Here is a 14,416-nt window from a genome sequence, read left to right as displayed (position 1 = left end):
CAATGTAACTATCTCTATAAGAACTCACGTAGTTCTGCAATCCTAATCTTCAACTGAAATTCTATTTCCGAAATGAATTATTGCCTCATGTAAAGGGACGCTTGAACGTACATACAAGGCTAGAAATGTGGACTACTGCTCTAACCGTTTTGTTATGCGCCACCGGCTCCGGCTTGGTTGGAGCTACGCCAAACTCAAGTCCGGATCAAAAACCGCTTGGTCCCGGCCATGAGACAGAGACGCAGCCGTCACGATCTCAACCTAATGTCGTGTTTGTTCTAACAGACGATCAGGACGTACACTTATCGTCGCTAGATTATATGCCATTGGTCAAGAAGCATCTATTAGACCAGGGAACGCGGTTTGGTAGCCACTACGCAACAACAGCTGTGTGCTGTCCATCGAGGGTCACGCTGTGGACGGGGAAGTTTGCGCATAACACGAATGTTACGGATGTGAAACCGCCGTACGGGGGGTATCCTAAATTCGTATCTCAAGGCTTCAATGACAACTATTTCCCGGTCTGGCTACAGGAGGTTGGGTATAATGTATATTATACGGGAAAGTTGTTCAATGTGCATACGGTGGAAAACTACAACTCACCGGCCCCAGGAGGATTTACGGGCTCGGTATTACCACCCACTCTCCTACCTATGTACTTCTTGTTTAGGTGTTCGGTTTTAAAGCTAACTTAGACTTAGGACTTCCTACTCGACCCCTATACGTATAACTATCTAAACAGCACGTTTCAGCGGAACGGAGAAGAGCCGCGTAGTTATGAAGGACAATATAGCACTGATGTGTTAGCGGAGAAAGCGTATGGACTGCTAGATGAAGCTGTTGATGCGGGAAAGCCTTTCTTCCTCGTCGCCGCACCGATTGCTCCTCATGCCAATGTTGTGATGAAGGATTCGGCTTCGGCTTCGGGTAGTCATCGCGATCTCGATAATCTACCTTTCGAGTTCACCGAGCCGGTACCCGCTCAGCGGCACAAGCACCTTTTCAAAAATGAGAGGGTTCCTCGGACTGATAATTTTAATCCAGATGAAGTACGTATAACCTATTCGGCGGTGGCACCTAGGATTTCTTAATATCTTAATAATCCCTGTCCTTATTCTTAGCTGCGTACCTCTCATACTTTTATAGCCTTCCGGCGCAAACTGGATCTCCCAGCTACCGCAGCAAAACAGCACCAACGTAGAGTACAACGACCACTTTTACCGGCAGCGTCTGCGCTCTCTCCAAGCCGTCGACGAACTCGTAGACGGGCTCATCCAGCGGCTCGACGCGCATAACATCCTCGACAACACGTACTTCGTGTACAGCAGCGACAACGGGTATCACATCGGGCAGCACCGACTACAACCGGGCAAGAGCTGCGGATACGAGGAGGACGTGAATGTGCCACTGATCGTGCGGGGGCCGGGCATTGCGGCCAATTACACTGCTGAGGGTGTGGTGACTACGCATGCGGATCTCGCGCCGACATTTTTTGAGTTGCTAGGGATTGAGCAGAGGGACGATTTCGACGGCGCGGCAATCCCGGTGACGAGGGAGGGGATTGAAGAGGTTAAGGGACGGGGGGAGAGGAGGGAGCATGCGGGTATTGAGTATTGGGGGATGGCGATGGGTGAGGGGATTTATAACCGTGAGTTAAAGAAGTTAAAGAGTTGCTTTTCGTTTAAGATCGCTGCCCTTTACTTACGTGGTCATGCATTTGAGGAATCTGATCTAACTAACACTGCCTTCTCATCTAGGAAATCTCCGTGAGCATAATACTTACAAGGCTCTTCGTGTCTCAGGGCCGGGGTATAACTTATACTATTCTGTCTGGTGCAACAACGAGCACGAGTTGTACGATCTAAATGTACGTGCTCGGTTATCATCATTGTCTTATTGAAAATATCATTGAACTAACTCTATATAGGTCGACCCAGGCCAACTCCATAACCTTCTCGACTCCTTAGAATATACTACCGCTTTAACAGCCACAGCAGCTGGATATCCTATAGATAAAGTTGCCGCACGCCTTGACGCCCTGGTACTAGTCCTCAAAACCTGCGCAGGCTCAACGTGCCAACGACCGTGGGCGGAATTACACCCCGAGGGCGGCGTGCAGACGCTCGCGGACGCGCTAGAGCCGGAATATGACAGTTTATACGAGGCGCAGGCTCGTGCTGCTCACGTTGAGTATGCGTACTGCGCTAATGGGTTCTTACCTGATGCTGAGGGTCCGACGTGGGAGGGCTTGAGGGATGGGTTGAGGTGGGAGGATTGGGTATAATGTAAAGCTTTAAGAGTTATGAAAAGTTAATGCATGTTTTATCCGGGTATCCACTACCACCGGGGGGGGGGGGGGGGGAGTCGAGAGAAAGAGACTGAGCAACATTGGACTATGTACTTACACATGGCTTGCCAAGACCAGATGTGCAAGACTTTTGGCCCGGACCTTCGTACTCAAGCAGTTATGATGCACATGTATTTACATAATCTGGAGAGTATAAAGTACTTCCATACGATGATATATGTATACTCATACTTATAATCAGCATTTTAAACACCTTGCGGTGCGAGCATTTAATAATACACGTGAATGAGTTTAGAAGGATATTGTATTTGCGTATCATTGTAGCTAACTAATAATTTTTAGTTTCTAGGTGATGACCGTTTCAACCTGTTGTTAAATAGAACTCGCAAGATAAGCCATTGGCATTATGCGAGAAAAGTATACATTAGGAGGTAGGCAGCCGATTCGGAGGCCTAAATCAATTCTAGTTAGTTTAAAGAGGTGCTCTGAAGCAAGACTAGGTAAACTCAAAATTAAACTTACCTCTCCCTATAAACTGTGTTAGGTAGTTGCCGATACACAAGAGGTATTAATATTGCAACGCGCCAACTAAGTGAAATCGCAGCCACGTCAAGTCCCCAGAATTTGGAGCATCAGCCACCCGTCCACATTTGGCAAGAGGTAATGCGTCGGTACGTGCAGGGGGAGGTGAGGAGGACCGCCCAGCCCGTCTTGACGCAACGTCACGTCATTGGCCCAAAACCAAATTCAGGGACCCATCGTTCAATGGACATTGCATTTGACCAGATTGCACACAACCAATTTTCCCTGTTGCGCAGCAGCTAACCTACGCCTTACGCCTTCTCCGATTCAATTAATGAATTGAAGCTCCTTCGCAACTTTCTTCCTCCGAGCTTCTTTCCCTCAAATTCCTCTTCCAACAACTTCATCCCACCCTTTCTTTTCTTCTTGATCGTCCGGCTAATTCTACCTCGTCTTCTTGCCCGACATGGTGGCCCTCCGTTATTCTGTCCTTGCCGCTCTGGCTCTTCGCGTCGTCTCTGTGTTCGCTGCTGCTGCTGCTGACGCAGATGCCGAGTCTGTAAGTTAAACAGCTTTCTAATCTATCGATTTATAAGAAAGCTAGCTGCTAACATGATTTACTTTGAAGCCCCTTTCCGACAATGCCGGCAGTCCTCCTAAGGTCGAGTTGAAGGCCGAAGTTGTCGCTACCTTCCCCGAAGCCGATGACATCTTTGGAGTGAAGCTTGTCAATGGCCGCCCGACCAAAGCTGTGATAGATGTGACCAACAACGAGGATGAGCCCATATTGATTGCTTTCCTTGGTGGTCAGCTCCTCAGTCCCAAGGCCCTGACTCCCGAAGACAATCCCACAGCCTCCGTTATTCGTAACTTAACCACCGTCCGTTACGACATCACCATCCCCGCTGGCGAGAAGCAGTCGCTTCCTTACTCCTTCGTACTTGATATGTTACCCCAGGATGTGCGCCTGCAGATTGTTGCTGTCGTTAGCAACTCTGCCAACCAGATCTTCCAGGTTGGTGTGTACGACCAGACCGTCAGCATCGTCGAGGCACCTACCAGCATTTTCGATCCTCAGATGTAAGTTTCTTTCTTTCTCTAGCTTCTTTCTTCAACTGTTTCGCATCTTGCATTCCTACGACCGAAACCCACTGACACCGTCACTATAGTATCTTCCTATACGTCGTCCTCGCCGCTGCCTTCGCCGGCACTAGTTACTTCGTGTATAAGACCTATATCGAGGCTCTCTTCCCCCAGACCAAGCGCACCCCCAGCACCAAGCCCAGCAAGAAGGGCCGCACTCCTGCCCCCGTTGTCGAGAAGGAGCCCCTGTCTGGAGGCGAAGGCTCTGCGACCGGCACTGACAAGGGTTACGACGAGAGCTGGATCCCTTCGGACCACCTGAACCGCCCTGCCGCGCGCCGTGTCAAGAGCGGTGCCAGCAGCAAGACCAAGGCCAAGGCCTCTGAGTAGAACCTGGCTGCATAGCAGACCCTTTCGCTAAGGCTGTCTACTGCTTGTTAGCGGGCTTCATGTGGTACGCGTTAGGATAAATGAATAGGGTGGGGTAATCCATCCGTCATCACGGGGGTTGGAAAGGAAAAAAATGCATTCATCGAGTTGCGGCACTGGGAAAAGGTTAAAAAGCAGAGCAAAGCATAGGGTGTACATTTGGAGGCTGTAATATGCCTATAGCGACCCTCGTTGTGTATTGTATAGTGTTCACTTACCTGCATGTACATGAATCGGATTGGCATTGAAAAGTCCTGAAATGCTGCTTGGTGTGTTATGCTGTCGTATAAGAATGTGGTTTTGCGTAATGAATTTTGCGTCTTTGACATTCATGAGTAGAGGGTCTGTAATATCAAATGCATATGTTTTTACTCAGGTCTAGTTGCATGTCCAAGTAGCTTATAATGAAAAAGATAATCTTATTGTAGAGCGAATATAAAGCCTCGTACACAGACGATATCTGAAATAAAGGACTAATAGGACAATACATGCTATAGATTTGGTGTATCCTAATGAACAATTTATATTTCATACAGCCACCTGTTAAACCTGACTGGAGGGTATAAGGGACCCAGACTGCCCTGTATCTTATAGTAGGCCCAGTCTGATTGATACACTTGTTTACATAGATTACTCCCATGACTACCAAATAATAAGGTGGGTGGGTGTTACTATAACCATATGCTAAGTGACAAGTAACTCTTTCATCTCTACGAAAACATGGACGCTCAAATAAGGTTTCGTAGTATCAATGATTATTATATATTCTGTAGATATCTTTCAAGTACATATACAATTTCTAGTAAAAATATATAGCGATAATAAGAGTAAACATGAAATCACAAACATACATGCATTCCAAAAAAGGGTTTATTTCATATAAACACATATCGCTGGCGGTCTCTAATTTATATATAGACACGCCTCACCCGAGCGCAGACCGTCTGTCGTACAGCCTGCCAACTGTAAATGCCAATAATCAGAGTGTTCTAGGAAGTACGCGCTTCACCATATTAACGGTGTATCCTGATGGCAGGAATCCTGACTGCCCCCAAACCGTCTTGATCTGGGTTGGTACGTATGCGGACCTTTTCCTACTCGTCGTCCACAAGCTTCTTATCGGCCCAGGCCTTCTTAGCCGACTTTGCCAGTGTATCCATATCCCCGCTCATCTCGCACATGCTCCTGAAGTTTCCATCCTCATTTTGTAAAAGCTCGTAAGGATGGCCGTATTCCACAACAGCACCATGGTCTAAAACGAGCACCTTGTCATAATCAACAATGGTAGCGAGGCGATGCGCAATCGTGATGATAGTCGTCTTCAATTCGCGGATCGTCTCTTGGATCTTAGAATCCGTGGCGTAGTCGATTGACGCTGTGGCCTCGTCCATCACGAGTACCTTGGGATTCTTCAGCATGGCGCGAGCAAGACAGAGTAGTTGCCTCTGGCCCTGAGACAAATTTGTACCCGACTCCGCAACCGGTGAAGACAAATCAAGGAAGATGTTCTTGTTTGCTGTAGTTGGCGAAGATGGAGTAGGTGGAGCTTGGGAGTCCTGGACCCCATCGTTTTGGATCAGCGACGGAAGAGCTTCATTCGGCCCGACGAGTCGAACTTTCCTGAGGGCCGCAAAAATTTCCTCGTCCGTATAAAGGTCAAAAGGATCAAGATTTGTTCGGATGGTGCCAGTAAAAAGAGTCGGGTCTTGGGGCACAATAGTGATAGCTTCTCGGAGATCCTGTAGGCCTATCGTACTGATATCAATATCGTCGATGAGTATTTTGCCGCTCTCTGCTTCCAGAGCACGGAAAATTGCTAGCGTAAGAGAACTCTTTCCAGCACCAGTACGTCCAACAATGCCGACCTTTTCGCGGGGATTGATCTTAAAAGTAACGTTCTTTAATACTGGGTCAAGATCCTTGCGGTATCGCGTAGAATATCCGATGAATTCCACTGCTCCGTGTGCGGGCCAGTTCTGGGGAGGACGGTTATTTTCAATAATCAGCTCGGCCTCCTGCTCCACGTCGAGGTATTCCTTGACACGCTCGACGGAATTCATGTTCTGTTCGTTCGCGGCATAGAGTCGTACGAGCCAAAGGATATTTTCGGAGAACCCAATAGCATAGCTTAAAGATACACCCGCGGAGCCGGCATCAATATTCCCTAAGCTGAGGATAACAAAAACACCGGCAAAGAACGATACGAAGTCACCCAAGAGATCCGTTCGGATCGCCAGCCATCTATTAGCAGCCCAAAGGTAGATGAACGGACGAGATTGCGTGTTGATTTTAGTCAGGTTCTCCCGAATAAATCGTCGCTCATCGCCGTAGGCACGAATGGTAGTGACACCAGAGAGGGTCTCGCCGAATTGCTGGAAGAGAGGGCTTCGATTCACTGACTCGAGCCTTTTGAGATCCCTGGATGCTCGAAGATAAAACATACCGACTAAGATATACAGACCAGTAATGAATACACCTGCGACCAAGAAGCCGGGGGTAATGGCTGCTATTAGCACCACAGTAATCAGAATAGCAACTGCGCAAGTCATAACACCAATGGCAACAGGCGCAACTTCTTGGTCGATGGCCTCAAGATCCTTGCTAAACCTATTCATCAGCTGGCCGAGCGGCGTTACGTCAAAGAACTTGAACTTCGCCCTAGACACGGCAGACATAAGCCTGTTGTGAAGCTTCCAAGATGCGGTAAGCGATCCGAAGAAAAGCCAGATGTCGCGGATCAATGCTAGGATTGCGCCGGCGATACCAATCAATGCAAGTACACCGAGGTAGTAGTCAACGTTAACTTCCGGTACATCACCGGGCGAGTAACTTGCAGGAGTGAGGAAAGACGTATTCTTAACGAAACTGGTAGCAGACGCAAAATAGGCCGGCAACGGAAATGAACTGGAAGAATGCTGCGGAGACATGCTAGATTGTATTCCAGACAGTGATACAGTTCCGAGGCTTGCGGTGTACTGGTTGGCCCATTCTTTGATCCAAAGGTTCGAAGCGACACCGCTAAGCTGTTGACTACCAAATACCACAACAGCTACGGCCCAGAACCACCACGTACCCATTGATCGGAGATAGAGGCTGATGACTGGCCATTTGACAGCACCCGTAGCCTTGGTCTCCTGCATGGAATTCCGCTGTGGCTTCTCTTGTCTGGTACTAGTTTTCGCGTTGGCTGTTCCATTCGCGCCATTGTCAATGAGAGTCTGGTCGCTCTCATCGCCGATACTCGATGGTACTCTAGAGGGGACACGTGAGACATCAGAAGATCCTGGGCGAGATTTATTTCGTATCTCTTCTCCGAGCTTTCCAGAGGCGATGACGTCTTTCGCTGTTCCTTGCGCATCTACTTTACCGTTGTCGAGTAGAACGACATACTCAGACTGGGGGACACATAGAGTTGTATTGTGGGTAACAAGAATACAGGTGCGGTCCTTCATTAGCTCGCCTTTGATACATTTGGTAAAGATCCATTTGGCGGTATGCGAGTCAACGGCGCTCAAACAGTCATCGAGGAGGATATGTCGGGAATTTGAATATACTGCGCGGGCGAGAGATATGCGTTGCTTTTGACCACCAGAGAGCGTGATGCCATTTTCTCCGACCAAGGTCTCGTCACCGTTATCTAAAATTTCGAGATCTCGCTCCAGGGCACAGGCTACCAAGACATCTTTGTACCTTTTCTCGTCGTACGGGGCTGAAAACAGGATGTTCTCTTTAATGTTCGCGTTTACTAGCCAAGCGGACTGGGCAACATAGGCGCAGGTTTCAGTCAAGCCCGTCGCGGGGTCCGGTCGAACGTCCTCACGACTACGACCACCGGGCAGATAAATCTTTCCCTCCGTCAGAGTCATTTCACCGAGCAAAGCCATGAGCATTGAGGTCTTCCCAGATCCTGTAGGACCGGCAATGATATTGAGCTTGCCGATTCTGAAATCGATATCAAGATCGAGAAGACGGAATGCCATCGAGCCATCTGATGCAACTGCATCTTTGCCACCCCAGATGAATGTTGCTTTTCTGAAGCCAATGACTTTGTTGCCGTTCTCGTCTACGTTGTCTGGCCCTAGCTGCTTATATTTGTCCGTCTCATCTTCGTTTAGAAACTCGTCGACTCGATCAACTGAAACCTTTGCCTCTTGGACATGAGCAATCATGTCTCCAAGCTGGTCTAGAGGCACTCTTAGGAGCATGAAGAGAGAGATTGCGGTAAATGCGATGGAAGGATACAAGGGCTTTCGTTCGACTTTGGTATAGACTAAAAAGGAGAAAAACGTAATGAGAACCGGCACAGTATTCCAGATAGCAACAGCAAGGGCCCAGATCATGTAGCGGTTCCGCAGGGCTCGCAGCTCATTTCGTCGCTTCTCATCGACAACGTCACTAAACCGCTTTTCCCAGGCAAAATATTTGATGATCCGAATATTTTGGAGAATTTCGTTAGTGGTGTGTATTCGCTTATCCGTCGCAGCCATGATCTTACGCTGAGTCAAGTTGAAACCTTTGGCAAGCAGGATATTAATTGGCAAGAGGAAGACCATAACAACAAGACCGGGAATTGCACTCAAACCCATGACCTGGTAAAGAAGAGCAACAGATACGATAAGCTGCGAGGGAGCAGAAGCCAGTAAAAAGTGCAGGTAGGAAGTGCACTCGGAAATCTTAAAACTGTCGACTGACATGAGATTGATGATGGTTCCCAGATTTGCTTGTTCGTCTGCGTCCTTAGATCCGTCTTTCTTAGCGACATCACCATTCTGAGCATTGCTATTTTTATCTGTCTTCTTTTTTAGTCTTAAGAATCGTTTTAGTCTCTCCAGCTTCGTCTCTTTAGCACTATTCGCATCATTACCGCCGAGAACGGCATGTTTGCCGCTTGCCGCCTTGCGCCGAAGGGCTTTAGCATAGATCTCCCCGATAATGATAGCGCGGATCCGGATGCAAATCTTTCGGCCAATCCACAAGGCTTGATTATCAGCGACAGAGCGGATGAGGTCTGATAGGGGTAGTAGGATAACGTAAAGCCAAAGGACATTTCTTGGGGCGATCGTCGGTAGTTCTACGTACTCAAGGATGGCCTTGAGAAGAAGAGTCGGAGCAAATGTGAGAATACCACCTAGCGTAGCCCAGGCGCACTGAAGAATGACCAGACCCTTGAAATACCTGAGCAAGTGTAGGGCGAGAGATGTCGTCTTCTTAACTTGGCGATAGTTGGCGAGCACAGTAGCGGCCTTATCGCGCGGCAAGAGGTTCCATACGTGTTTAATCTCGAGAGGTTCCTTGTAACCTTGCCATAGCATAGGGTCGATCCAAGAAAAGGTCACTAGGGACAATACAGAGGCTAGAGGTTCGCGCGACGGCTCGAGGTTCCCTTCCCATTCCATGACAACTGTCTTATTGCCCTTCCTAGTGTTTAAAGCTATCCCAAATAGTAGAGTTATTAGGCAAAACTCGATAATAATTAGGACCTGCACAAGTTTAGAGCTGGCATGAATTATGACGGAGCGGAATATGACAATAGTAAAGAGCCACTGGAATCCGTATATAAAAGCGGTATGATTCCATAGTCGTGGGACTCGCCATTTGGTGTTTCTCAGAAATAACCGAAGCGTTGCAAGGACCAAGACATACACCCAAGTGACTAAGCCCACGATAGCAGCCAGCTGCCCACGGCCACTAAAAGAATTAGTGATGAGGGCGATAATATTGATAGTTACCAGCCCGCATATTGCAACCTCTTCGACAATCTCCAATAGATCTTGAGCGGGCGGAGTATCGGCTTGTACAATAGAGCCTCTGGAGGTGGTATTAACTAGGGCAAGACGCCCACCGCCATTTGTATTGATAGCCAGTCCTTCATCGTCATCGGTGCTTAGACAGTCATCCTCCTCCGGAGGCACCTCGGTGTGGTCTTGATGGTCGGGTATCTGGTCGTAGCCGTGTCTTCGTTTTAACCTGACGTTGCGGTAGATAGTCTGTATTAGGAGGTGAAGGAGAGAGAGAGATATTAGTATAAGCGGGAAGAGAATCTGAAGATAGCTTTTAAGCCGTTAGTAGGCGCAATACACATTAAACTTGGACACGAGCACAAAGAAGTACTAACTCGGATTGAAAACATGTCGTGAAGTCATCCGTCCGCCATATCGGCCACGTACACGAGGCAAAGCTCATGTTTCCTCTGCGTCTCCCCGGCCCCACTCAAGAAAGTGGTAGATAGTTTTGACGATATCACCAGATTGATGTGGTAGTATTATCGGTTCCTACAATCAATTGACTTCTTGTCGAAGAGAGTAGTCAACGCAGCTACTCGCAGCGGCACGTAACAATGGTTTTTGTCGCGAACGGGAAGAAATGAAGAGGTAAGAAGATGATGGCTGCGTGCGAATCGGGAAACTTCTTGGGGGAGTGGAGCGGGAGATAGCATAAAAAGTCCAGAAGATGCTGCGATTGATGGATGATAAATGTACAGGAGCTAGCTTAACACTAGAGCTAATGTAGCTTTTTCTATCAGTGGGGCCGAGTGGGCTTGCTAATACCCGAACGCAACCTCCAAACACATATAATACAGTATGTATCCGTCAGGTACTTACATGTAGTGAGTATAGATCTCCGCATATGGGGCATTGCAGGTGATTATTCACTGGCGCGGTGTATTCCGGTACATATATGCAGTGACGATAGTTGGCCTGGGGAAGGCAGATATGTAGGTATGTACAAGATCTAACTGCTTGACCCGAAGAGATATCACTGATTTTCGGTAAGCTGGACTGGTTCGTTCCTGATAACGGACCTAACTAGACCAAGCTTAGAATCCTTAACTCCAGTCTCGGCTAGCACGCGAGCCAGATCCACTGTCCCACCTTAAACACGTTCCGAATGCAGCTGCTTAAGGTTCGCAACATACAGTTAGGTGCACTTTATTACATAGATATGAGGTAGGTACCTAAGGTGCGTTACACGATTATACTATGTAGCATTTTATATTCGTTGTAATATACTGGTACATACTTTAGGTACCTCTTATATATGTACTTACATACGGAGATATGTAAAATAAAGACTTTAAGTAGTTATAAAAATAGTAACTAGGTAGGTATTATATAGATATATACAAGTAATCACGCTTCTATTCGTCTGTTTTAGAAACTATAGATTATACTAAAAGTAGTTAAGTCATTGAAAACTTTCGAGCAGTGATACAAAATGCCCAAGATAATTTAAACATGCCCTTACAAGTATTCAAGCTTGTTACACGCTCTGACGCCTTTATGTTTGTGGTACCCACCACCTGATCTCGAACGTTTCGCCGTAGCAAATGATATCATTCTTTACAATTGGCCTAGGCGTAAATACTAGAGGTGTGCTGACTCAAGTTACGACTGGCTAGTTATCTCATTGTGTAACGTTGATCATGCATCTATGTCGACCAGATGATCTGTGACCTATCTCGATCCATGTTATTTCTTATATCATTAGCCTTAACTGAGCCAAGTATTTACCAAATCCCTTAGGTACCTAGGTTAAGCAGGGAAATAGGGAAATATGTAGCAAATTGTAAAATACTAATACCTTAGACACTTATTCTTTAATGTGGTTTAGTCAGTTTCAACTGCTTAAAAAGGGAAGTAAAATATTTCCACTTGGATATTTCATAATATACGCTCTGTCGCAATGACAAACTTATCAATGTTCTTAATGACTCAAAAAAGGAACAAGGGAATTAGGGAGTTGGGGAAGCAAATAACTCGCCGGTTCCGTTCCGCGCTTAAAATTTATGCGGGGTCAATGAAGCCCAGTTATGTCCAACCTTACTGCCTGCATGCATGAGACTAAACAATCGACACTTCTGATTGGCCCTATTTGTCAAATTATGTCGATTATATGTCGATTGAAGGTTGGAGATAACTTATAACGGCTCTGTACATATATCTCTAACTTTATAGATACATCGCAGTAAGTGATATGATACGTAGTTATGCCGAAGGTCGGAAGCAAGAGACAAAAAAAGCATATATCTATGTCTGCGCTCTTTACCACTACTACCCCCGACGTACTCATATTTGACGGATACTCGCCGGGGTTCCCGTGTCATCAGACCCTACCTTACGCTTCAGCCGGACAATACATATGTTAATATCTCTCACTTTAGTTGAAGAACGGCCCTTGGGTACGGATCATCGACACTGCCAGTCTTAGTGCTTGAACATATGACAAGACCAGGAACTATTTCTAAGTACTTTACCATTGATAGTCTCAATATGGACCTTGGCTTATAGCCAGAAATATGACAAGGTTGGAGCCTTCAAACGCAAAAGGGAAATTGTAATAAGGGTTAGGCCAGTAATATTCATCACCATCTCATCGTTCATTATATCAAAGGTATTTAAAGGATATTTATGATGCTTTCCTAAGCATAAAGAAAAGCGAGATATGACCCTTCATTTTTATTCATACCCCCTAAGCACTAATGCTGTCTTCCGACGTACGAGAATCGCACATTACTCCCTAGTAAATTGTAAATATAATTGGTTCGAGCAACGTACTAGGTACTTAGTGTATAGACTGCCACGATTGGATATACTCTCACCGGAGAGAAAAGGCTCTACTGCGATGGCTGAGCTTATTAAATTGGTTACTGACTATAGTGGTTTCCTTTCATCCCGTTCCTTAAGAATACCGCACCTGTATCTTTTCTACACTCTAATCCCAACACGATCAAGTTACTGTAAAAATGAGCTTCGGTTTTGGTGTCAGTGACTTTCTTGCGGTCATTAAGCTAACTAGCGAAGTCCGAAAGGAGTTTGCTGGAGCTCCGAGTCAATTTCATGAGATTTCGGCTGAGTTAGTTCCCGGAATGTTAGGTATCGACGATAAAAAGGCACTAAATTGTCCGTAGGATCAGAAGCCTCACGATCATACTTCAAGATGTTGACGATGACATATCTAACCACGAGCTTAGCGACGAGCAGAAACGCAAGCTCGATGATATTACGAGTAGCTGTCAACGCGTCCTAGACGATCTCAAAAAGGCGATCTCGAAATATAATAAATTGGGATCAAAACAACATGGTATTGATAGAGCCAGAAGGGCATGGGAACGGCTTACGTGGGATGCTGGCGAAATTCGCGACTTTCGAAGCCCAATCACTTCGAATATTCGATTGTTGGACTCATTTCGATAGCAATGCTCTAGTCGTACCATCAATAAGCTGGCAAGAAGTCAGGACGACTAGGAACGCCGTGTGATCCTTGACTGGCTTACCCCAATAGACTATGCTGCTCAGCAAGCAGATTTCATTAGCCAAAGACAGCCAGACACCGGTATATGGTTTCTTGACTCGCTAGAGTATCGATCATGGGTAGATACGAAGAACCAGACGCTATTCTGTCTAGGTATTCTCGGAGCTGGTAAGACAATTCTGTCTTCTATAGTTGTTGATGACCTTTTTGCTCGATTTCAAGATGACATAGGGGTTGGCATTGCATATATCTACTGCAAATTTCGACGGCAATCTGAACAGGCAGTTACAGATATAACCCTAAGTTTACTTAAGCAGCTTGCGCAAGGGAGACCATCTCTCCCGAATACGGTAAAGGACCTCTACGAGCGTTATGAACAAGATAGGAGGCGGCCATCAAACGATGAGGTCTCGGGAGCTTTGGGAATTGTCATCTCTTTTTACTCTAGAGTATTTGTTATCATTGATGCACTCGATGAGTGCCAGGTGTCTAGTAGTACCCGGTCCAAACTTATCTCGGACATCTTTAATATCCAACAAAAGCATGAGACGAACTTCCTAGCTACATCAAGGTTCATTCCCGATATAACAGCAAGCTTTAAATACTGTGCGACATTGGAGATCTGCGCAAACAAGGCTGATGTGAAGAAGTATGTTTACGGCCATATGGAGCAGTTACCGTCCTTCGTTATTGGGAAGGGAGAACTAAAACTAGGGACAAATTCGGGCAACCGCCACTTCAGTGAGCATTGCTCAATCGCCACGAAGATATCGCCGTGACCCGAAGATTATAACCCTGAGCTAGTAAATAATTGGAACTTTT

At 46.5% G+C, this 14,416-nt stretch overlaps 4 protein-coding genes across 4 annotated transcripts; 3 read left to right on the top strand and 1 right to left on the bottom strand.

Annotated features, from left to right (window-relative positions):
• The first annotated feature begins 4 nt into the window (after nucleotides 1-4).
• On the top strand, nucleotides 5-2,362 carry F4817DRAFT_342921 (putative arylsulfatase). Its single transcript, XM_049303966.1, has 5 exons — nucleotides 5-629; nucleotides 702-1,049; nucleotides 1,147-1,648; nucleotides 1,758-1,867; nucleotides 1,928-2,362. The coding sequence occupies exons 1-5, from the start codon at nucleotides 126-128 to the stop codon at nucleotides 2,282-2,284; spliced, it is 1,821 nt and encodes a 606-aa protein (XP_049157284.1). The 5' UTR covers nucleotides 5-125; the 3' UTR covers nucleotides 2,285-2,362.
• An 853-nt stretch (nucleotides 2,363-3,215) lies between these two features.
• F4817DRAFT_169133 (uncharacterized protein) lies at nucleotides 3,216-4,339 on the top strand. The gene is made up of 3 exons (XM_049298184.1): nucleotides 3,216-3,389; nucleotides 3,459-3,910; nucleotides 4,000-4,339. The coding sequence occupies exons 1-3, from the start codon at nucleotides 3,297-3,299 to the stop codon at nucleotides 4,301-4,303; spliced, it is 849 nt and encodes a 282-aa protein (XP_049157283.1). The 5' UTR covers nucleotides 3,216-3,296; the 3' UTR covers nucleotides 4,304-4,339.
• A 991-nt stretch (nucleotides 4,340-5,330) lies between these two features.
• Nucleotides 5,331-10,814, bottom strand: F4817DRAFT_169113 (P-loop containing nucleoside triphosphate hydrolase protein). The gene is made up of 2 exons (XM_049298183.1): nucleotides 10,458-10,814; nucleotides 5,331-10,393 (listed from the first exon to the last, which is right to left on the bottom strand). The coding sequence occupies exons 1-2, from the start codon at nucleotides 10,523-10,525 to the stop codon at nucleotides 5,437-5,439; spliced, it is 5,025 nt and encodes a 1,674-aa protein (XP_049157282.1). The 5' UTR covers nucleotides 10,526-10,814; the 3' UTR covers nucleotides 5,331-5,436.
• Nucleotides 10,815-13,085: 2,271 nt separating this feature from the next.
• F4817DRAFT_366483 (uncharacterized protein) lies at nucleotides 13,086-14,373 on the top strand (the record flags this gene model as incomplete). The annotated part of the gene is made up of 3 exons (XM_049306995.1): nucleotides 13,086-13,195; nucleotides 13,251-13,423; nucleotides 13,625-14,373. 3 exons carry the CDS (start codon nucleotides 13,086-13,088, stop codon nucleotides 14,371-14,373), a joined length of 1,032 nt encoding a protein of 343 aa, XP_049157281.1.
• Nucleotides 14,374-14,416: the final 43 nt, after the last annotated feature.

The sequence above is a fragment of the Daldinia loculata genome (assembly GCF_022478755.1).
Source record: "Daldinia loculata strain CBS 113971 unplaced genomic scaffold F4817scaffold_38, whole genome shotgun sequence".
Classification (NCBI taxonomy): domain Eukaryota; kingdom Fungi; phylum Ascomycota; class Sordariomycetes; order Xylariales; family Hypoxylaceae; genus Daldinia; species Daldinia loculata.
Note: the sequence above shows the minus strand (reverse complement) of the source record. Positions and strands in the feature narration are given on the sequence as shown.

Coding starts and splice junctions, on each gene's coding strand:
- F4817DRAFT_169113 (XM_049298183.1), bottom strand. CDS start 10,525: ATGAGCTTTGCCTCGTGTACGTGGCCGATATGGCGGACGGATGACTTC. Junction 10,394..10,457: donor ACGACATGTTTTCAATCCGA/GTTAGTACTTCT, acceptor ACGGCTTAAAAG/CTATCTTCAGATTCTCTTCC.
- F4817DRAFT_169133 (XM_049298184.1), top strand. CDS start 3,297: ATGGTGGCCCTCCGTTATTCTGTCCTTGCCGCTCTGGCTCTTCGCGTC. Junction 3,390..3,458: donor CTGACGCAGATGCCGAGTCT/GTAAGTTAAACA, acceptor TTTACTTTGAAG/CCCCTTTCCGACAATGCCGG. Junction 3,911..3,999: donor AGCATTTTCGATCCTCAGAT/GTAAGTTTCTTT, acceptor CCGTCACTATAG/TATCTTCCTATACGTCGTCC.
- F4817DRAFT_342921 (XM_049303966.1), top strand. CDS start 126: ATGTGGACTACTGCTCTAACCGTTTTGTTATGCGCCACCGGCTCCGGC. Junction 630..701: donor CAGGAGGATTTACGGGCTCG/GTATTACCACCC, acceptor ACTTAGACTTAG/GACTTCCTACTCGACCCCTA. Junction 1,868..1,927: donor ACGAGTTGTACGATCTAAAT/GTACGTGCTCGG, acceptor AACTCTATATAG/GTCGACCCAGGCCAACTCCA.